This window comes from Balaenoptera musculus, chromosome 20 (genome assembly GCF_009873245.2).
Source record: "Balaenoptera musculus isolate JJ_BM4_2016_0621 chromosome 20, mBalMus1.pri.v3, whole genome shotgun sequence".
Lineage (NCBI taxonomy): Eukaryota > Metazoa > Chordata > Mammalia > Artiodactyla > Balaenopteridae > Balaenoptera > Balaenoptera musculus.
In genome coordinates this window covers 38,989,400-39,003,245 of record NC_045804.1, presented here as the reverse complement: position 1 = coordinate 39,003,245, position 13,846 = coordinate 38,989,400, and the positions used below count along the sequence as shown (strand labels likewise).

The following is a 13,846-nucleotide window of genomic DNA, read 5'->3' as shown; positions in this document are numbered from 1 at the left end:
TTAGAAGGGTTAATATTTCAACGGCAAATTTATTTTTTAAAGGTGTTTAATTCTTTTTTTTAGAAATTTCATGTAATGTCTGAAACATTTATATTAACATATTTCCATACATATTTCCATACAAATACAAATATAAGATTTTTAGAAATTTCATGTAATGTCTGAAACATTTATATTAACATATTTCCATACATATTTCCATACCAATACAAATATAGGATTTTTAGAAATTTCATGTAATGTCTGAAACATTTATATTAACATATTTCCATACAAATAACCCAATGAAAGTTTAGTATTAGTTGTTTTGTTTGTTTTTTTATACTGCAGGTTCTTATTAGGCATCAATTTTATACACATCAGTGTATACATGTCTCAACTTCTGCCCTGCAAACTGGCTCATCTGTACCATTTTTCTAGGTTCCACACACATGCATTAATATACGATATTTGTTTTTCTCTTTCTGACTTACTTCACTCTGTATGACAGTCTCTAGATCCATCCACGTCTCAACAAATGACTCAATTTCGTTCCTTTTTATGGCTGAGTAATATTCCATTGTATATATGTACCACATCTTCTTTATCCATTCGTCTGTTGATGGGCATTTAGGTTGCTTCCATGACCTGGCTATTGTAAATAGTGCTGCAATGAACATTCGGGTGCATGTGTCTTTTTGAATTACGGTTTTCTCTGGGTATATGCCCAGTAGTGGGATTGCTGGGTCATATGGTAATTCTATTTTTAGTTTTTTAAGGAACCTCCATATTGTTCTCCATAGTGGCTGTATCAATTTACATTCCCACCAACAGTGCAAGAGGGTTCCCTTTTCTCCACACCCTCTCCAGCATTTGTTGTTTGTAGATTTTCTGATGATGCCCATTCTAACAGGAGTGAGGTGATACCTCATTGTAGTTTTGATTTGCATTTCTCTAATAATTAGTGATGTTGAGCATCTTTTCATGTTCTTCGTGGCCGTCTGTATGTCTTCTTTGGAGAAATGTCTGTTTAGGTCTTCTGCCCATTTTTGGATTGGGTTGTTTGTTTCTTTGATATTGAGCTGAATGAGCTGTTTATATATTTTGGAGATTAATCCTTTGTCCGTTGATTCATTTGCAAATATTTTCTCCCATTCTGAGGGTTGTCTTTTCGTCTTGTTTATGGTTTCCTTTGCTGTGCAAAAGCTTTGAAGTTTCATTAGGTCCCACTTGTTTATTTTTGTTTTTATTTCCATTACTCTAAGAGGTGGATCAAAAAAGATCTTGCTGTGATTTATGTCAAAGAGTGTTCTTCCTATGTTTTCCTCTAAGAGTTTTATAGTGTCCAGTCTTATATTTAGGTCTCTAATCCATTTTGAGTTTATTTTTGTGTATGGTGTTAGGGAGTATTCTAATTTCATTCTTTTACATGTAGCTGTCCAGTTTTCCCAGCACCACTTATTGAAGAGACTGTCTTTTCTCCATTATATATCTTTGCCTCCTTTGTCATAGATTAGTTGACCATAGGTGCGTGGGTTAATCTCTGGGCTTTCTATCTTGTTCCATTGATCTATGTTTCTGTTTTTGTGCCAGTACCATATTGTCTTGATTACTGTAGCTTTGTAGTATAGTCTGAAGTCAGGGAGTCTGATTCCTCCAGCTCCATTTTTTTGCCTCAAGACTGCTTTGGCTATTCGGGGTCTTTTGTGTCTCCATACAAATTTTAAGATGATTTGTTCTAGCTCCGTAAAAAATGCCATTGGTAATTTGATAGGGATTGCATTGAATCTGTAGATTGCTTTGGGTAGTATACTCATTTTCACAATGTTGATTCTTCCAATCCAAGAACATGGTATATCTCTCCATCTGTTGGTATCATCTTTAATTTCTTTCATCAGTGACTTATAGTTTTCTGCATACAGGTCTTTTGTCTCCCTAGGTAGGTTTATTCCTAGGTATTTTATTCTTTTTGTTGCAATGGTAAATGGGAGTGTTTCCATAATTTCTCTTTCAGATTTTTCATCATTAGTGTATAGGAATGCAAGAGATTTCTGTGCATTAATTTTGTATCCTGCAACTTTACCATATTCATTAATTAGCTCTAGCAGTTTTCTGGTGGCAGTTTTAGGATTCTCTATGTATAGTATCATGTCATCCGCAAACAGTGACAGTTTTACTTCTTCTTTTCCAATTTGTATTCCTTTTATTTCTTTTTCTTCTCTGATTGCCGTGGCTAGGACTTCCAGAACTATGTTGAATAATAGTGGTGAGAGTGGACATCCTTGTCTCGTTCCTGATCTTAGAGGAAATGCTTTCAGTTTTTCACCATTGAGAATGATGTTTGCTGTGGGTTTGTCATATATGGCCTTTATTATGTTGAGGTAGGTTCCCTCTATGCCCACTTTCTGGAGAGTTTTTATCAGAAATGGGTGTTGAATTTTGTCAAAAGCTTTTTCTGCATCTATTGAGATGATCATATGGTTTTTATTCTTCAATTTGTTAATATGGTGTATCACATTGATTGATTTGCGTACATTGAAGAATCCTTGCATCCCTGGGATAAATCCCACTTGATCGTGGTGTATGATCCTTTTAATGTGTTGTTGGATTCTGTTTGCTAGTATTTTGTTGAGGATTTTTGCATCTATATTCATCAGTGATATTGGTCTGTAATTTTCTTTTTTTGTAGTGTCTTTGTCTGGTTTTGGTATCAGGGTGATGGTGGCCTCATAGAATGAGTTTGGGAGTGTTCCTTCCTCTGCAATTTTTTCGAAGAGTTTGAGAAGGATGGGTGTTAGCTCTTCTCTAAATGTTTGATAGAATTCACCTGTGAAGCCATCTGGTCCTGGACTTTTGTTTGTTGGAAGATTTTTAATCACAGTTTCAATTTCATTACTTGTGATTGGTCTGTTCATATTTTCTGTTTCTTCCTGGTTCAGTCTTGGAAGGTTATACCTTTCTAAGAATTTGTCCATTTCTTCCAGGTTGTCCATTTTATTGGCATAAAGTTGCTTGTAGTAGTCTCTTAGGATGCTTTGTATTTCTGCGGTGTCTGTTGTAACTTCTCCTTTTTCATTTCTGATTTTATTGATTTGAGTCCTCTCCCTCTTTTTCTTGATGAGTCTGGCTAATGGCTTATCAATTTTGTTTATCTTCTCAAAGAACCAACTTTTAGTTTTATTGATCTTTGCTATTGTTTTCTTTGTTTCTATTTCATTTATTTCTGCTCTGATCTTTATGATTTCTTTCCTTCTGCTAACTTTGGGTTTTGTTTGTTCTTCTTTCTCTAGTTTCTTTAGGTGTAAGATTAGATTGTTTACTTGAGATTTTTCTTGTTTCTTTAGGTAGGCTTGTATAGCTATAAACTTCCCTCTTAGAACTGCTTTTGCTGCATCCCATAGGTTTTGGGTCGTCGTGTTTTCATTGTCATTTGTCTCTAGGTATTTTTTGATTTCCTCTTTGATTTCTTCAGTGATCTCTTGGTTATTTAGTAACGTATTGTTTAGCCTCCATGTGTTTGTCTTTTTTACGTTTTTTCCCCTGTAATTCATTTCTAATCTCATAGCATTGTGGTCAGAAAAGATGCTTGATATGATTTCAATTTTCTTAAATTTACTGAGGCTTGATTTGTGACCCAAGATGTGATCTATCCTGGAGAATGTTCCGTGCGCACTTGAGAAGAACGTGTAATCTGCTGTTTTTGGATGGAATGTCCTATATATATCAAATAAATCTATCTGGTCTATTGTGTCATTTAAAGCTTCTGTTTCCTTATTTATTTGCATTTTGGATGATCTGTCCATTGGTGTAAGTGAGGTGTTAAAGTCCCCCACTATTATTGTGTTACTGTCGATTTCCTCTTTTATAGCTGTTAGCAGTTGCCTTACGTATTGAGGTGCTCCTATGTTGGGTGCATATATAGTTATAATTGTTATATCTTCTTCTTGGATTGATCCCTGGATCATTATGTAGTGTCCTTCCTTGTCTCTTGTAACATTCTTTATTTTAAAGTCTATTTTATCTGATATGAGTATAGCTACTCCAGCTTTCTTTTGATTTCCATTCGCATGGAATATCTTTTTCCATCCCCTCACTTTCAGTCTGTGTGTGTCCCTAGGTCTAAAGTGGGTCTCTTGTAGACAGCATATATATGGGTCTTGTTTTTGTATCCGTTCAGCCAGTCTATGTCTTTTGGTTGGGGCATTTAATCCATTCACGTTTAAGGTAATTATCGATATGTATGTTCCTATGACCATTTTCTTAATTGTTTTGGGTTTGTTTTTGTAGGTCATTTTCTTCTCTTGTGTTTCCCACTTAGAGAAGTTCCTTTAGCATTTGTTGTAGAGCTGGTTTGGTGGTGCTGAATTCTCTTAGCTTTTGCTTGTCTGTAAAGCTTTTGATTTCTCCATCAAATCTAAATGAGATCCTTGCTGGATAGAGTAATCTTGGTTGTAGGTTCTTCCCTTTCATCACTTTAAGTATATCATGCCACTCCCTTCTGGCTTGCAGAGTTTCTGCTGAGAAATCAGCTGTTAACCTTATGGGAGTTCCCTTGTATGTTATTTGTCGTTTTTCCCTTGCTGCTTTCAATAATTTTTCTTTGTCTTTAATTTTTGCCACTTTGATTACGATGTGTCTCGGCGTGTTTCTCCTTGGGTTTATTCTGTATGGGACTCTCTGCGCTTCCTGGACTTGGGTGGCTATTTCCTTTCCCATGTTAGGGAAGTTTTCGACTATAATCTCTTCAAATATTTTCTCTGGTCCTTTCTCTCTCTCTTCTCCTTCTGGGACCCCTATAATGCGAATGTTGTTGCGTTTAATGTTGTCCCAGAGGTCTCTTAGGCTGTCTTCATTTCTTTTCATTCTTTTTTCTTTAGTCTGTTCCGCAGCAGTGAATTCCACCATTCTGTCTTCCAGGTCACTTATCCGTTCTTCTGCCTCAGTTATTCTGCTATTAATTCCTTCTAGTGTAGTTTTCATTTCAGTTATTGTATTGGTCATCTCTGTTTGTTTGTTCTTTAATTCTTCTAGGTCTTTGTTAATCATTTCTTGCATCTTCTCAATCTTTGCCTCCATTCTTATTCCGAAGTCCTGGATCATCTTCACTATCATTATTCTGAATTCTTTTTCTGGAAGGTTGCCTATCTCCACTTCATTTAGTTGTTTTTCTGGGGTTTTTTCTTGTTCCTTCATCTGGTACATAGCCCTCTGCCTTTTCATCTTCTCTATCTTTCTGTAACTGTGGTTTTTGTTCCACAGGCTGCAGGATTGTAGTTTTTCTTGCTTCTGCTGTCTGCCCTCTGGTGGTTGAGGCTATCTAAGAGGCTTGATGGGAGGCTCTGGTGGTGGGTAGAGCTGACTGTTGCTGTGGCGGTCAGAGCTCAGTAAACAATTCTTTTTTTTTAATAAAGCTGTTTTTATTATTTTTATTATTTTTTATAATTTAATTTATTTATTTTTCACTGTGTTGTGTCTTCGTTGCTATGTGCGGGCTTTCTCTAGTTGCGGTGAGCGGGGGCTACTCTTGCTTGCGGTGTGCGGGCTTCTTATTGCATTGGCTTCTCTTGTTGCAGAGCATGGGCTCTGGGCTCGCGGATTTCAGTAGTTATGGCTCTAGAGTGTAGGCTCAGTAGTTGTGGCACACGGGCTTAGTTGCTCTGCGGCATGTGGGACCTTCCCGGACCAGGGGTCAAACCTGTGTCCCCTGCATTGGCAGGCGGATTCTTAACCACTGCGTCACCAGGGAAGTCCCAAAGATACTTAATTCTTTTGTATACATTATTTAAAGCCAGACATTATTTTTTAGGGTGATTCTGAGGGCAGCTTATCTACAAATGAAGCTAAATCTATTTACAATATTACTTAACACATCATTGCAGGATTACTTTTAAAAGATAATTGTTCAAGGATATGCCTAAAGCAGTTTTCTTCGGCAACTTCCTGAAAACTGAATCTGTTGTACATAGTAATTCAGTAGTGTACCGAAAGATCACGGCTTACTCATTTCTTAGTGTCCCTTTTAAAATGATCTCAAGGCTCTCATTTGGCAGGGGATTACTTACTATCAAAAGGGAGATGATGGTGTGATAATAAATTTTTTGTTTTGTTCATGTTGCAGCATGCTTTTGTGTGATTTTAGGGCTGGTGGGCCAAGTAACTCTTGGCTTCTTAGGAGTGCCTTTTGTCCATTTGTAGATATTTATTTGTAGTGTTTTAGCTTTGTGAATATTCGTATTTCATCAAAACACATCTTAAGCTACTTACGTAAGCCCCTTAAGTAAGTAATGAGTTTTATTGAGTCTAATTTTTAAATCTTACTTGTTACCAGATATTCAGACTTTCTTGCTGTAATGGGATGTGTTGACTCCACTAGGTAGATGTGTTCACTTAGCTTCCTCATTCTAGGAAAGAAGATGGGGAAAAAAAACAGAACATTACAGAATGTCATATGTAGTCAGCATATTATTAGTTGGCAGTCTGGACAGTGTCTTGGATTAAAGCATGACTGTAAAATTAACTGGTACCGTATAGTCATTGTATTCTTTTTTTTTTAAAAAAATACATTTTAAAATTTTTATTTATTTATTTATATTGGCTGTGTTAGGTCTTCGTTGCTGCACTCAGGCTTTCTCTGGTTGCGGCAAGCGGGGGCTACTCTTCGTTGCGGTGCGTGGGCTTCTTATTGCGGTGGCTTCTCTTGTTGCGGAGCATGGGCTCTAGGCACGCGGGCTTCAGTAGTTGTGGCATGTGGGCTCAGTAATTGTGGTGCGTGGGCTTCAGTAGTTGCAGCACACGGGCTCAGTAGTTGTGGCTCGAGGGCTCTGGAGCGCAGACTCAGTAGTTGCTCTGCGGCATGTGGGACCTTCCCGGACCAGGGATCGAACCCATGTCCCCTGCATTGGCAGGCAGATTCTTAACCGCTGCGCCACCAGGGAAGTCCAGTCATTGTGTTCTTAAGGAGATGATAATGACTGAAACATGCTTAGAATAAATGCCCTGTGCTTTAATGTGTTATTTGAGGCAAATCCATAAAGAAGAAAGTGAGATTCTGAACTGTCGCTGATTTTCAAGAGGACAAAAGTATACAAATCACCTTTATTTTCCATTATAATAGTTTTGGTCAGTTATTCTACTGCGTTCAATTTATTCAAGTCTTCAGGGGCAGCAGCCAAAAGGATTGTAAATTGAGCGGGAAAATTGAAGTGTTTGTTCAGAGTGTGACCTTGAAGGTCATTGCTAGAAATGAAAGTCTTCTAAATATAGTTAATAGGAGGAAGTCACTATATTGGGAAGTGCTATCTTTCTTGGGTTATGAGGCTATGAAAATGAGTGAAATTAGAGAGATCATTCAAAGGGACAGGGAAATGTGTGAGAGATTTCTCCTAAAGGAGCTTCTTTCTGTGATACTCCACTCCCAATGTATATCTAGATTTCCTTCTAGAGTTCTTTTTTTACAGGATCATTTTTATTTTAATCATACCCACCGCTCCAGCTTGCTCCTTAAAAAAAAAAAAAAAAAAAAAATGAGGTCTGGGACTTCCCTGGTGGTCCAGTGGTTAAGACTCCACTTGCAGGGAAGAAGATCCCGCAAGCCGCAGGGCGCAGCCAAAAAATAAAAATAAAAAAAGTAATGTCAAATTTATGTCCTCAGAATTGCTGCATATGAGACAGGGGTAGCTTATAAATCAGATTTTATAGCTGGATAGTAAATCTTGCCTCTTTTAAGTGCTGCTAAGATGTGATTATCTCTGAAATATATAAAGTAGGAGAATACATTTTTCTCCTTGTAATGTTTTGATTATATTATTCTCCCCAGCTCCTATTTTTCTTTCCCTTTCCCCCATTTGAAGTTCACAGCTCTTGGAACTTCTATAAATGCAGGCGGCAGAGTGATTAGTACTCAGACACTAGAATCAGATACAGGCCTTGAGTTTGTATTCAACCATTTTCCCTTTCCAGCTTTGTTGGCTAAGCAAGTCACTGAATTTCTCTAATCCTATTTATAAATTCATTTTTAAAGCCTATTTCCTTATCTGTAATAGGTGGATTTTGATAGCAACTACCTTAGAGTTGCTGGGAAGGTAAATGGCATAGTAAGTGTTCAGTAAGTTTTAGCTATTATTGTTTTTTATCTCTTTGTCCAATTCTATTAGGTATAGTATAAAGTAAGTCAAAACACAAATTGCTTATGTTAAAAAAAAATTCAGCAGACTCCAAGGGTCCACAGTGAACTGTCAGATTGAAGGGAAGTCTGTAGTTAGGGCAGAGAAAAATTTGTCTAGTATTGAGTGTGATTTTATACACACACGTGCACGTGTGCACATACTTTTGTATGTATGTATATGTTTGTGTTTAATATCTGTAAAGTATACATATTATATTAGGTCTACAGGGGGTGGGGGTGGGATGGGGAGGAGGAATGTTTCATTGCAGTCTCCCAAGGAACAGAATTTACCATAATTGGGAGGCAAGATGAATTTTTAAAAAAATTTTTGATGCTATGGGATATGTTCCTTTGTAGCCTAGATGCCAGCTTTTTGTAAATCAACCAGTGTGCTGAGAAAACTCACTTAAACCCTATTTATAAATCCATTTTTAAAGCAAAACTTCCTTTAGAAACCCCTTTCTTTCTTGGGAACTCCAGTTTTTCTGAGATTATAATTAAAAGGCAATTGTTCTCTTCATGGCAGTGTTTCCTAAAAGAACTGCCAGTTTTCTAGGGGGGAAAATGTTATGCGTATTAGTCTTAGTTCAGATTCAAAGTGATGGTACAAGAGAAAGAGACATAACCTTTGTTTTAATACACTAGTAAACCAGGGCAGTTACTGTAAGAGTCAGATTTTTTCTTTTGATAATGAATTATTGTTTGGAGAAGGCTCTCTGGGAAGAGGAAGTAAATCATGTTTCAATACATTATTTTTAAAGTTTATTTTTAAAAAGAGATAATATATGTACTACATTCTATACAAAATTCCAAAGAAACACAGAGACAGGTGAGTTGTCCTGTATACCCCAGCTACCCAGCTGCTGTCTTGAAGTCATTCTTTGCCTGCTTGAGATTCAATGCTCATTTTAAGTTTCCATTAGAGTGAGAGAAGCATGGCTTACTGACCAGGAGAACTCTAAGCAGCTCTTTATGGGCCCTCCTCAGTATATTTCTGAAAACCTAGCAGTATGAATGTGAAGATTAGGAGATGAAAGTGGAAAGGCAGAATAGAAGGAATTTTAGAGGAATAGCAGTAGAGTTTTGTTATTGGGGGTGCATCTCCTCTGGTCAGTCATTGGTTCAGTGACCATTTGGCAGTGATCTTTTTTCCCCATGCAGACTTTTCTAAACATAATCACATAATCTGATCTCTCTGGATCTTTTAATTAGATTTACTTTTCCCTGTTTCTTTTCTTGTTTTAATGTGATAATAAGTGAAAATTGCCTGTTTTACCACCAGAACATATACTTCATTAGCTGCATTATATACTTGGTTTAATTTCCAATTACCTGTGATGTTAGCAGAGGAATTCTAATTGTTCATTCTGTTCAACATTTCCTGGTAACAGACCTTATATTTAATTTTTTTTTTAGCATTAAAAAAACTTGACTGGCAGAAATGGTAAGTTGTGACAGGACATTTGTTTTGGACGAACTGGTAACCAAGACTGGGCATGTGTTGGCAGCAAGAGAGGAAAACAGGCATTTGTTCTTCCAGTGTGACATTTTGATCCTTTATCCTGTAATCCAGTGTATTAAGCGTATTATACAGGGGAAACACAGTATCTTTTCCCTGCATGTAAAGCACTGAGATGATGGAGATTATTGTTTCACTCTTCATGCTTTTTAATTTTTACTAAAGGCCATGCTTGATGGTGTGGTTGGCAAACAAAAATTAAGTCAGGAAAGAACCTCATGCATGCTACCATGTGATAGGTGGACTAGATAATCCTTCTCGATTTGTCTTAATAACAATAAAATATTATATCCATAATCATACTTACCAAGTGAACCTTTGATTTTTTTTCATCTTGGAATTTTTTGTCCTGATCACTAAATTATAACTGAAGGTGATTCCATTTGTGGCATCATTATCTTAGTTAATGGATACTGTCATAAATGTATTATTTGATTTAAAAAATCATATTCTCTAGAATTTATCTTCTAGGTAAAATCATATACTGGGATAATCTGCAGAGTACCCAAGTGATGTGGATATTAAAATCAATAGCTAAACTGTAACCATTATGTTTCTTCTCTTGCTAGCAATAGGATAATCATACAACTCTTAGTTTCTCAAGCTTTTTAGTAAGAACTAAAAATGAGTTGACATTTTTGAGAATCTTTTCAATATACATAATTAATGAAGCTGTTACCTATTGCATCTCATTTATGCTTACAGAATATTTATATATAGCCTTCCTGTGCTAATATTTAGCGACAGCTGAGAGCCTCACTGCAAAATGTGGTTTTAAATTCATTTGTACAGAGCTATAGTTTTTTGTCTGTTTTGTTTATTTTTGGGTGTTTTTATAATCTTAAAATTACTTTAAACATTCATTGGTTGTAGATTTCTTAGTTAAATTAGACATAATCTGTAATTTTGATAAAGTGTCCACTTTTTTTTCTTGCAGCTAGTACGGATTTCTGGGTCTGTAAGTCAGGATACAAGTATACTTTCTTATATTTGGTAGCAATTTTTCATTTATCATACTGCCTGAGTTAAGGATACATTTGAGGTACCATATTTCATCGATTCTAAGATGCATTATTATTTCCTGTATTACGTAGAAAGAAAAATACCTCCTATTAAACTGACATGCCGTTGATTATTAAATATATCCGAACTTCAGAGATGTTAACATGAAAAACTGTGCAACTTAGTCTTGATGAATTATGGTAATATTACCACCTTAACTTTGTATAATGCTTTGTAGAAAGCACTTATACCTAAGTCATCTGATTTTATCCTCAAACTAAAGCTAATCTGTGAGGTGGATTAAATTATCCCATTTTCAGATGAGGAAATTGAATTTCACGGAGATTATGTGCTTTCCCAACATCATGTTACAGTGAACTATGGTTTCAAGGTCACATTTTCTTACTCTGAGACTTAAGGTGTGATTGACACCTGAAGTATCACCTCCCCACCCCCCAGTACATGCACACCCATACACCTATAAAATTGTTTGGCCTAGATTTTTCTTTCCATTGCCTAATGTACACGTTTCATATTTAAACTTCACTGTTTTGTGTTTTTTGTTTTGTTTTGGCTGCGAGGCATGTGGGATCTTAGTTCCCCAACCAGGGATTGAACCCATGCCCCCCTGCAGTGGAAGCACGGGTCTTAACCACTGGACTGCCAGGGAAGTCCCTAACCTTCACTTCTTTTACAGCTGTTCATGTGTCTTAATTCTACTGATAGTTTTGACTACTATTAAAATTATTAATGTTTTAATAGTAAATCATGAGGGACTCTCTGCTACTATGTGAATTGTTTTAATTCTATGTTGCCTGACCATGAGGAAGCTATATATGCCATCATTGGTGGTTTATTATACGTTTTGAAAGCAGTATATCTCTTTCTAGCTGACTGGGTAAAATGTTCAGGAACGGTTATGAATTGAGATCTATGAAGTGATCCAGAGAAATAGTTGTACTGTTCTTGACAAATCAAGGTCATATCTGCTTCTTTCCCAGGTGGTGGCTAATGCTGTAGCAGCATTATCTGAAATCAGTGAATCTCACCCAAACAGCAACTTACTCGATCTGAATCCACAGAACATTAATAAGCTACTGACAGCCCTGAATGAGTGCACCGAATGGGGCCAGATTTTCATCCTGGACTGCCTGTCTAATTACAACCCTAAAGATGACCGGGAGGCTCAGAGGTCAGTCTGTTTTTCTGGATAGTATCTAGGAGTCTTGCCTGGTTCAATAAGTTCTAGTAAGTCTGTATTAGAATAAGGGTCTGTTACGTTGAGAAAATCAGTGGCTTACGGGATAGATATTGCTATCCCGTGGTATTTTCTCAGTGTATTTAGGAACATTTTAGGTGGTAGAGTAAACCATGCAAAAATAGCTCTTCCTAAGAGGAGATGTGTATTTTTCATTTCTTTTTTGAACAGTATAGTTACAACCCTCTGAAAAAACTCTCCCTCATCATGGTCTCACATCTCCCATACAGCAATTCCTAGCCATTTGGCAAACAAAGGTTTTTTGAGTGTCTCTCACTGTAGTAACAAAATTTTCGTTCTTTTAGATACATAGTAAGTGGCTTGATACTAGTTATTGAGCTGGCTTATAATTAGTACTAGAGAAACTGTGTTGGAGCCAGCAAAATGTATGATGTCTTCCGTTAGATATAGGAATCACATCAGTCTGAATTTGGAGAAGATTTTGGAAGGCACACCTGGATTGTTCTGCTCAGCTGTCTACCACTTTAGTGTTGCAGATTTTCTTTGACTATCAGATACTGACTACTAAATTTCATATACACATACATACATTTTAGTTTACAGAATTGGAGGTATCATCAGTTTTTATTGAACATTTTGTGTATATAGGCACTGTACTAGGCAAAATAATTCTGAAGAATTGTTGGCTCTTCATTTTAATTATGGTAGATAGGAACCTTCCTTGCCCGGCTAAAGCTCGAGCTACTATAATGTAAGTGCTCTTCACTTGTCTGGGAAATTGTTCCCTCTGGATTTAACCAAAGCTCACCCTGATAGTTTCTTTCCATCACTGAAAGTACAAATATCTTCTGGAAAGAACTTTACGTACAATTTTATTTTCTCTTGGTCATTGACATCTCACACTTACTCATTCACTCAGCAAATATTTATTGAGCCCATGCTGTATGCCAGGCATTGTTCTAGGCTCTGAGGATATAGCAGTGGACAAACAAAAATCATAGCTCTTATGGAACGCTTATTCTGAGGAATAGGGCAGAAGTATATATAATATGTATACGTAATACAGCATATAATAGGTCAGATGATGATAAGTGCTAACAAGAAAGATAAAGTAAGGAAGAGATCTAACAAATGCTTGGTGGTCAGGAAAGGTCTCCCTGAGAAGGTAGCGTTTGTATAAAGACCTAAAGGAGGTCAGGGAGTCAGCCAAGTAGATACAGGAGGAAGGGAGAAAAACACAGCTTACTTATCTTGTGTCCTTAACTGAGTCAGCTAGCCACTCACATTGCCTAAGAGCTATAAAAATTAGGTTAATTTCTGAAGAACCCTCAACAGATAACTAAATATTCTATGTTTTATGAGACATTTAAGTGTAGGTGGCAGGGACTAGGAGAAGGGGATGAGGTTGAGAGAGTATTGCAGTGGTATTGTGTTGTTAAAAACAAACAAACAAACACCCTTTCCGAGATTCCCTTATTATCCTGAATGCAAGAGGTTGGGTGGTTTTCCCTGTCAGCCCATCTCCTTCTGCATCTTACAGTGAAACTTCAGCCACAGTTGGTTGATATCTCTCACCGTGAAATAACTCTCAGAATGCTTAATTTGACTTCCTATAGGCTGAGGAGAAATGGGCTGTGAGGCAGGGAGCCCTTACATAATATGGGGAGACAGAGAGGACTATAAAATAGGAAGGTAAATGGTGTGAGCTTCAGGTGTTTTGGGTATTGGCTAGTTTCCTTCCAGTTTGAACATCCCTTATTGCTGGTTTCTTAAAGTCTTCTGATATCCTTGCTCTGCCTGTAGTTTGCTGGGAATGAGGCGTCTGCAGTATTGGATCCCAAATTTACCTATGTATGGAGTTTTGACTTTTCTAACTGATTTTCTAATTTCTTTATACTTGGGCCATGGGAACCTCTGACAGCATTACCTTATAGATTGGATTGAGCAAAGAAATTATAATTTA

General features: G+C 36.8%; 1 protein-coding gene across 3 annotated transcripts in view; it reads left to right on the top strand.

The window, feature by feature from the left end:
• The window catches only part of AP2B1 (adaptor related protein complex 2 subunit beta 1), a 127,293-nt gene that overhangs the window by 28,239 nt on the left and 85,208 nt on the right, over positions 1 to 13,846 (top strand). For all 3 annotated transcript variants that reach the window (XM_036835847.1, XM_036835846.1, XM_036835845.1), the window contains exon 6: positions 11,666 to 11,856. In XM_036835847.1, the coding sequence (XP_036691742.1) occupies positions 11,666 to 11,856 (191 nt within the window). The remainder of the gene's footprint in view (positions 1 to 11,665; positions 11,857 to 13,846) is intronic.